Source organism: Mustela nigripes, chromosome X, assembly GCF_022355385.1.
Source record: "Mustela nigripes isolate SB6536 chromosome X, MUSNIG.SB6536, whole genome shotgun sequence".
Lineage (NCBI taxonomy): Eukaryota > Metazoa > Chordata > Mammalia > Carnivora > Mustelidae > Mustela > Mustela nigripes.
Genome location: NC_081575.1, coordinates 43,445,119 through 43,454,595, shown reverse-complemented (window position 1 = coordinate 43,454,595; position 9,477 = coordinate 43,445,119). Strand labels below are relative to the sequence as shown.

Here is a 9,477-nt window from a genome sequence, read left to right as displayed (position 1 = left end):
TGGGAGGGTCCTTCTGCCTTTTGCATCAGACCCTTTAGCAGAGAACTGGACAGAGCAAACACTTATGAGGTCCACTCTTGCATCCCTCTGGAGGCCCTTCTGGGTCCCAGCTGGCCACCTCCATCTCTCTAGAGCTAAAAGAGACCCCCACACACACCCCCAGGCCACAGGTAGCTCTACTCAGGTCCCCAAAGCCACAGGCACTCCCAACATTCCCCAGATCTACTACCAAGGAACTTCTTCCTCCAAATCTGACCTGCACCTAAAGATGGGTAGTGAAGGAAATATTTGTCCCCTCTTCTACCTCAAAGTGCAGTAATGGTCCACATTTCCACATTTTCCTGAGTAACCTATAAACATGTGTTGACTGACTGCATAAGACATGTGGACTTGGCGGAAACACTGGGCAAGAATTTGGTAGAGTAGCATTCTAAGTGCCAGTTCTGTTATCAACTTCCTTATGACCTTTAGAAATTCACTGACATCTTGGAGGATCATCCATCTCGGGTATAAAATGAGCTGAGGGGGTGTAATGCTCGCTAGGCATCCTCATATATTGCATGTCACTGGGGGCTGACCTGGGGGAATTTGGACTAACTTTTGATAGAAGAATCTTGCTTTTCCATCTCCAATTCCTCCTGCCATTTTTGCCAATCATTTTCAGGAATTAAAGGTGAACAGTAATTTGGAAACGCCTTAGCTTAAATATCTATTCACTATTTTTAAATTCAATTCTTCCTATTTTGTGGGGGAGGAGGAGAATCTACTTTTTTCCCATGTATTCTCGTGTTATGATGCCAGGCCTGTTGGGGGGCAGAGATCCAATACTGAATTCTGTCTCTATCCCTTAGTTGCGTGATCTTAGGCAAGACATTTTACTCATTCTCTGTGTCTTTAGTTATGAAATAGCCACAACAGACCTACCTCCAAAGCTTGTTGCAAAGATTAATAAAGTGAGATAAAGTGGTTAAGCATCCATGCCATGGTGCCTCAATATAAAGCTTTAAAAAAAAAGATGCTTCCTGACTTCACCATCTGTCTCCATAGAGCACATGTTCCTACAGGACACTCTCAGATCAGTCAGAAGCAGATGAAGAGGTATGGTGGAACAAATCCTGTGTTCACATGGGAGGCAGGGAAGACTTTTCTTCTGCAAATTCAAGGATGTTCTTAAACAACTCTGGACGGTCTGGCCCCTTGACATGAATTCTGAAGTACAGACCACAGAATGCGTCAGGAGTCAGTGTTGAGCAGTCACTCCCTAGAAACCGTGTTGTGGCTCCTATGTCTATAGCCTAGCAAAGTGAACCCAGGGGGGTTCAGACTGCCCTGGCCCACCTAGTCCAGATGGACAGATGTGTGACCACCCCAGGATCCAGCCCCATGTTTATCTGTTCATTCATGGCCTCCCTCCACCAGTCTTTGGTCAACTCACAAACCCTTACTGATCAGCTACTAAATCACTTGTGCGTAAATTACTGTGAAGCTAGAAATGAACAGGACTTGGTACCTGCATTCAAGGGTTTGGGGATCTAGTGGAACAGACAGTCAACAATGAGCTAAACTATACTGGAAGGCAAAATAAAGGGCACACTAATCAAGGTCAGAGCAGAAAGACAGGAGCAATTTATGTTATCTTGGACAGGGAGCAGCCAAGAAATTACTCCCAAAAAGGGCATCTGACTTGATCCTTAATCAGTGAGCAGGCTTTCATTAGGAGTGAAGGCTGCCATTCTAGGCTGAGGAAGAGGTCTAAGGCACAAGAGACCTAAAAGCATAAGTGGTATACAGCTTTGGGTGTAGGCCTTGGAAAGGAAATAGAGCTGCGGCTGGCGGAGATAAGTGGATTTAGAATAAGGGCCGTATTTTCTTCCCCCACTGCAATGTGGTAAAGCATAAAGACTCAGGTTCTGGAGTCAGACAGCCCTGGGTATGGATTTCCCTGTGCCACCTGCTAGCTATATAACCTCGGCCAAGTCTCTTCACTTCTCTAAGTCTCAGTATCCTTATCTGTCATGAAGCTTGCACAGTATATAAAATTCTTAGCACAGTACTCAGTATATAAATTGCTCCTTAAATTATATTAGTAGTTTCATTTAAAAAAGAGATCCCAGGAAGAAAGATTAGATTGCAACCACACTTTTTTCTAAAGGTTGAAATCAGTTCAACATACTGGGTTGGGTCTTTTGCAGAGTTCATTTTAATTTGCTTGTTTGGGAAACAGCAGAGCAAATTTGTTCATGGGCTTTGGAGTTTTTGACAGCCCTAAGAGGGCTGGAGTCCCCTTTCTCCACTTCTAAGTTGTGTGGCCTCATATAAGTAACTTAACTTCCAGGAAACTCAGGTACCCTACCTGCAAAATGGAATAACAATACCTGTCTAACAATGCTGCTAAGAAGCTTAAATGAGATAACAGATGGAAAGTTCCTGGCACAGGGGAGGCAGGCAGCCAAGGAAAACTATTACTGTTTCAGCTGAAAAGCTTTATCTCCCTAACATTCAGGCTTTTAAGGTTTTTTTGTTGAAATTGGAAAATGTGGTCTCATTAGAGCCATAAATTGGAACACACTCCCACACATGAAGCCAGAGATAAGGGATGCTCTGTATCCAAGTGGACAGCTTAGCAAATCCTCCTCTCATCCTTGCCCAAAGAAATCCTCGCTTTGTTTGAAGGGCCCAATCCAGGCACCTTTACACAATCCATTTCCTTTCACTTTTTTGGGGAGGGAGTGGTCAGAACTCTAGGATCTATTCTTTGTACTATTTGATCCCATCTCCACCAGCTGCAGATCACCTCAGTTGGCAGAGAAGCTAATTTAAACACTGGACAAGAATCTGCTGAGACTCAGGGTCAGATGTCATGGCATTGGGGAGCAGAAGCAAAATTCTGAAGGAAACCCAAGAGCTACTGCCGGCATCACCCTGACCATGTGAGGAGAGCCTTCTCTCTGCCTCCCACGCCCTCCAGCCTCCACCACCTATCCCACACTGTCCCATCCATAAAAGAAAGGCCACAATCCTCAGATAAAAGTTCTCATCTCCAAATTTGAAGTGATTACTTCAAGGAACCCCAGGTATCAGGTTGTCAAACGAGAAGGCAGAAAAGAGCATCAGGAGAAGTACCTTGGCAGGTTGAAAATGAATCCAACAGCAGTTCAATTGTTCATTTGCTTGCAAGCATCAGGAGTCCAGAACAGGCCCTGAAGGGGACCTTTTAACCACAGTTTACATCAGAAAAGTAAGACCTGCTCTCCAAGAACCAGAAGTCATAGAATATAGAGATGGTTTCCCAGCCACTGGCATCACAGCCCATTCAAGCTGGCAGCCCTGCAGGACAGCCCTGCATGCCGTTTCCATGGAGTTGCTCCTGCTCTGGGGCCAGTGATGCCAAATCCAGCAAAGGAGAGGTCCCCTCAAGAGCTCACAGAAGGGCAACCTAGCAACCTGTCCTCAAGCCAGGAAATGAAAGAGCTGTATCAGCAGTAGAGAGCTGGGGATCGGGAGTTAGGTCAAACTGTTTCATTTCTCATACTTCTTCCTGAAGTACAAGTTGACAGAGGAAGATGTTACCAAGAAAGATGGCAGGGGAATGATTCTTAAACCACTCCTGGGCCACAGACTTCCTTGAAAATCTCCAAAACTAAGAACTCAGAAAAATACGCAGAGTCCAAATTCCTTGTAAACGATTTCAGAAAGGACCCTAGGTAGGAACCTCTGCTCAGTGGAGTAACGTGTCATGACTGATGTGCCGTGTGGCCAGATATATTGGCAGCAGGCCATTTGCTTATTACCCTCAGCATGATGTGGTGTTTCCAGCAGTGATTCATAAACTTCTCTACACCTCAGAATTAACTACAGCACTGGTTACATATATAAATCACACTCCCCACCCTAGTCCTAATAAATCTGAATCCCCCCAGAAGTAGAGCTCAGGAATCTGCCTTTCTAACAAGCTTTCCAAAATGATTTTGAGGCAGCCAGTCTTGTACCCATACTCTGGTTAATAGCATGGGTTCTAGTGTCAGAGAGGTTTGATCCATATTTTGGCTTCACCTTGTACTTTCAGGCAAGTCATTTCACCTAGGAGTCTTGTTTCCTTAGAGCTCATATGCTGTAGAATTTTTTTGTAATAAACTGGCAGCTTACTGTTGTATAAAAATGGTGTAAAATGGGAAAGAAAAGTGCATTAGTCTCTTCCTCTGTACAATGGTTCCTGCAAAAGTTGCCCAAGGCTCTTTTCCCTACTCCCTGCTGCCTCCCCCAACCACTCTCACTCAACACTCCCATCATGCCAAGACTGCTGGTGGGTTTGAGACCACCAACGTAAAAATACTCAGTAGGCAGTTCAGCTGGGCAAATAGTTAACATTAGAATAATAGGCTTGGATGCAAAATCGGATGCTGAAACTTATTTTCTGTGTGATGCTGGGCAAGACGCGCCAAACCTGTTTCCTCATCAGTACAATGGAGATTAATAGTCCTTGCTCACCAATTCTATATGGTTACAAATGGCCCCTCCCATCTCCACTTTGGCTTTTCTCTACTAACCCTCAATCTGAGAGTAAAAAAGACGTGTTTACAAGGGGAGGCCTTTGAAATCGGATGTGTTGACTTGGGTGTGATCTCTTAGCTCTGCCCTTCCTCACCCCACTGCCTGAGTGGTGAAGTGCCTTCTCTGTTAAAACCACACACCGCTACCTCCTTCGCAGGGCTGCGGAGAAGAATGTATGAGGCGTCCGGGCAAGCGCATTCGCCTGCAGAAAGTGCTCAGTAAATGCTTTCTCCCCTTCCCCCTATACAAACGTGAGGGGCTTTTATTGTTAACTTGATTCTGTCCCACCTCGTGTTTAAGGCATCCGGTCTCAAAGCGAGGAAGGAGGAGAGTCGAGATGGAAGGGGTGAGGGAGAAAGAAAGAGAAGAGGAAACAGCAAACTCACGGGTAAAATGCAAATCGGCCCGGTTGGTGCGTCTGAGCTGCACTTGACACCGCGCTGGCTCCCGCGCCAGTGTGCCGCAGCCCCAGTCGGCCTGCTCCCCCCTTTTGCTAGCAATGGCCTCGGGGCCCAAGGCTGAGGGGGAGGTCGCCCCCGCGCCCCGCTGATTGGCCGCGCCGCCCCGCTCATCAAGCTCTTTTGTGTCAATGGGCAGTGGCAAACTGAAGCGACGGCTGCTGGGAGGGCCCAGCCGGTGGGCGGGGGCGGCCGCGGCTGCCGTGGGAACCGTGCAGCCTTGACTTGGTTACCCCCTGACTGGGTGGCTGTACGGTGCAGCTCCATCCGGCAGCTCCGGTTTGCTCAGCTGCGGAGAAGGCGTCATCCTTTTCCTCTAGAGGGCTGCGGGGACTAGAAGGCGGCATCCTCAGCTGTCCACACCGGAGCATCCACGGCCCACCAGCACAGCACAGATTTAAAAAAAAAAAAAAATTAAAAAGCCGGGGTAAAGAGTTGCGGGGCGCGATTACCGGGCGCGCAGAGAGGAAGGGGAAGCTCCACCGGTACTGGGCGGCTCCCCACTTGGGGAATCGAGAACTGCGAGGCCGGGGAAGGAGCACTCCCGCGGCCCCGCTGCGCCGAGGGAGGAGGTAGGGTTTTCCTGGGTGCTGCCAAATGGGTAGGATTTGCCTGGCTTGAAAGGGGGGGGGGGGACGTTTTTAGGACGGGGTCGTAAGGGACAAGGAGGAGATGATCCCAAGCTGTCTGCCTTGAACCCCCTTTGCATTTCTCCATCTCTTCCTGGGGAGGATTATGTGGGGGGTGCCTGTCCAACTCTTACTCCCTTTCTCCGTGGGAGGCCATCAAAGCTAAATCGGAACTTGAATTCTGTGCAGCTGATTGCAGAGCTGGTAGGCCAACAATTTCCCAGGGGACATGTAATGGAAGGGGTCACTTTGACTTGTATTCAGAAGGTGGGAGAGGGAATTTTCTGTCTGAAGTTAGGAGATGGAATTTTCCTGTCTAGCTACAGCGGAGCTGGGGGTGCAGGTAGGGAAAGGGAGTGGGACGAGGGGTGAGGCTGCTTCTGACCCTTCCCTTCTCTGCCCTATACTCCAGGACCGACACAACCTTGACGCCCTGAGGACTGGTATCTGCAAACCCCACTGGACGGAGATCAGGGCTGGGATCTGCAACCCCAGTGGACAGAGATCGACCTACCCCGAAGGCGAGCTTTTTCATGGAAGGCACCTGCTGCAGACGCTGGAAGTGAATTAAAGGGGTGCACTTGTTTCCGAGCTTATGTTTTATAATCCGAGAAGTAAGGGGAGAAACTTTTGAAAAGTGTGTGTGGTTGAGATCTGAAACGTGAGTTTAACAGATATCTTTAATTTTTTTTATATATATGAGTATAGTTGACACACAGTGACAAGGGTATCTTATTACCTCTTATTATCACAAATCTATGAGATTTAGACCATTGCACTCTTATTTTGAGAGCCCAACAACAGCTCCACACACACTATTTCACCTAGAATTCAAAGCAACAATTGCCCTCCCTCCTGGAAGACTGGCCAGAAGCGATGGATGTAACTCTGAAAGGAACCCTGCTAGCAGGAGGACCCCTGGTAGCTCGAGAAAAATTGTAATTGCCAGTCTCCTGCAGACTATTTTTAGGTCAGTGGACAAATATAAAAGGTACTGCAGGGTGTTCATTAAAGTAAAACAACTGCATACCCCTTCCCTGCAATCTATTGCCTTATTGACCTCCCCCCCCCCCTTTTTCTTTACAGTCCCTATTGAGATACAAGGAAGGCAGAGTCCGGGAACATTGCTTCCTCCTACAGATTAGGCTTTTCTAAAAAGTCTGAGCATCTTGTTATATTCAGATAGACGACCGTCATCCGTCATGGCTAGCGTCATTGCACCAGTGGGTAACAGCTGTGGCAAAACACACCCTTGCCACCTTGGGCCCCTTCAATTTTGAGGTTCCTGGGGAGGAGTCTTGGTCCTTTAAAGGTCCACATGGCAGAAAGAAGTGAAGTTGGTCTTTGGGAGAGTAGTGCCAGCCCAAGGGAAAGAAACCTTTGAAAACTGGCTGATCCAAGTCAATGGGGTCCTGCCTGATTGGAATATGTCTGAGGAAGAAAAGCTCAAACGCTTATTGAAAACACTTAGGGGTCCAGCCCGGGAGGTAATGCCTTTGCTCCAGGCCAGCAACCCCAATCTAAGTGTGGCTGATTTCGTATGGGCGATGAAACTGGTGTTTGGGGAGTCTGAAAGCAGTGTCACCACTCATGGTAAATTTTTTAACACTCTGCACGCACAAGGGGAGAAAGCCTTCCTTTATGTGATCTGTTTGGAAGTGCAGCTCCAGAATGCTATTCAGGCAGGGATCAGCTCAGAAAGATGCCAACCAGACTCGCCTGCAGCAGCTCCTTTTAGGATCTGAGCTAAATAGGGACCTGCACTTTAGGCTAAAACATATTCTCAGGATATATGCAAATGATCAGGATCATCTTCCTAGTTTCTTGGAGTTAGTCAAGATGATAAGGGAGGAAGAGGATTAGAATGACACATTTATGAAACCAAAGCGACCCAAGAGGTCTGAGGTAATCTTGGAGAGGGCAGCAAGCCCTGTAGTATTTCAGGGCCCCCAGCCAATAGCAATCAGCAGCACTGACTTCAACGTAATAGAGGTAGATGATACCCTTGATGACTCAGATGAGGATGTTATCCTGGTGGAGTCTCAGGACCCTCTACTTACATCCCTGGAAGCCCCACCCCTCAAAAGAGGGCCAGACCTCTTGATCCAATACTGGTCATTGATTGCACCAACTGTTCCTGGGCTCAATCTCCTTACACCAGTGGGGGTTCTGGGTATAAGAATAATGGTCCTGGGGATGTGTGTAGAGCCAGGAAGTGAAAATACACAATCTTCTGTTCATATTGTGGTGAGGAGGGCTACTCAACGGAAACCTGTAACAGTGAGAGCAACAAGGCCCAGGTGATTGAGAATCTCGTCATCACCTGCTAGAGCTGACACATACAGAGAAGGAGAAGTCAAAAGAGGTTCCTGGCAAACACAATGACCTCTTTGGGCCTTCAGTAAGGTATTAGAATGAGCCCTATGTGAACCGTCAACTGTATTCATGTGGGAAAAAAAGCGGGGTGGGGAGAAGTAGACTTCTGTCTGCATTAATTAATCCACAAAGTGGTTTTATTTTGGGCAGAAAAGGTCTTAGATGCCACCAAAATGGAGGGGATGGCCTCAACCCTGTCCCTGCTCCCTCCTCTGTCTGCCTAAGGATCTATTCTGTGTGTGTGTCCATTTCCTTGATGACTATTCTTTTAATGAAAGGAGTATAACTCTGTTAAACCTTCACAAAATGAAGGAAAATACAAATTACTGGAAACTCTCCATCCTTTTATAAACATTGTCAGCCCTTTGAAGAGTGTCCTTCTGGATACTTCTCTGTAATTGTGTACCCAGATAGATATATGTATAGATAAGTGATCAAATATAAGTGCTCTTCTAAATTGTATATTTTTCACCAAACAATATATGTTGTGGAGTTCTGTGTCAATGAATATATATAAGCATCAAGTTCAATGTCTCTGTGTATGATGTTACTTTTAGGAATATAGAGGAAAAATAAATAAGAATCAAATGTAAAAGCTTTAGTGGGGGAAGGTCATATGGTGAAATAGAGTTCTTAACCAACCTCATTTACAGATGAAGAAAAGGGAAGATGAAATGGCCTGAATTTCTCCCAAAAAGGCCTTTATCACAACTGACCTGTCTCTTAGGTCAGGGTCAAATCTGCACCCAGTAGTTAATATTGCAATGCTTTCTTCTCTAATGTATCCTGAGAAATGTGTTGATGGGCAGGGGTGGGGGCAAAAAAGGGAAATGGGTATTTCAGGAGTTCCATTCCTGTTCACTTGGGGAAGGAGTAGAGTAGATCTGTTAGACTGTGGCTCTTGCTTCTGGACAACAGCTGGTGGCATCAATAAGACTGTCCTTTGGGCTGACCTGCCCTCTGCTTTCTCCCTCAGTACTGAGAAAGCAGCTACTCATGAGAATTTAGTACCAGGAAGCTCAGCACCTCCCAAGCCTCCCCCTGGTTACAGGCTAGAGGACACCAAGAAGCCCAAGGAGTCAAAGCTAACCTTGTCCTGCTCCAACAAATGGGAATATCCAAGGAACGATGAAAAGTCATCTGGGTGCCAGGGTGTATGAAAAAACATGGGAATCAGAAAGCACACATGCTCTTTTAGAACTGAGGACATTAATAGGAAAAAAGAGATCACAGAAGAACTTTCCTGGATACCTGCTCCTGCCCATCTCACGACCCCAGATTGGAGGGTGATAAAAAATGACCCTCTGTCCTTAGGGATCCCCTGTTCATCGTAGGTATATTGGTTCCTATCCTTGTGAGCAGGACAAGATTGATGGCGGCTGATTTTATTTAAGGCAGGGAGTGGAATGAATGCAGACCTGAGGGAGTCTGTCAGGAAGGTGATAGGACTGAGAAGACAGAGT

General features: G+C 46.8%; 2 protein-coding genes across 2 annotated transcripts in view; one reads left to right on the top strand and one right to left on the bottom strand.

Moving 5' to 3' along the window:
- The window catches only part of SLC25A53 (solute carrier family 25 member 53), a 9,825-nt gene extending 4,804 nt beyond the window's left edge, over positions 1-5,021 (bottom strand). The window contains exon 1 of the mRNA XM_059385526.1: positions 4,938-5,021. The gene's annotated coding sequence lies outside the window, so the exon portion shown is untranslated. The remainder of the gene's footprint in view (positions 1-4,937) is intronic.
- Positions 5,022-5,490: 469 nt separating this feature from the next.
- On the top strand, positions 5,491-8,526 carry ZCCHC18 (zinc finger CCHC-type containing 18). The gene is given in 7 exon segments (XM_059385525.1): positions 5,491-5,581; positions 6,051-6,871; positions 6,874-6,967; positions 6,969-7,328; positions 7,330-7,721; positions 7,724-7,963; positions 7,966-8,526. Coding segments are annotated over 6 exon segments (1,203 nt in total). The 5' UTR covers positions 5,491-5,581; positions 6,051-6,840; the 3' UTR covers positions 8,052-8,526.
- Positions 8,527-9,477: the final 951 nt, after the last annotated feature.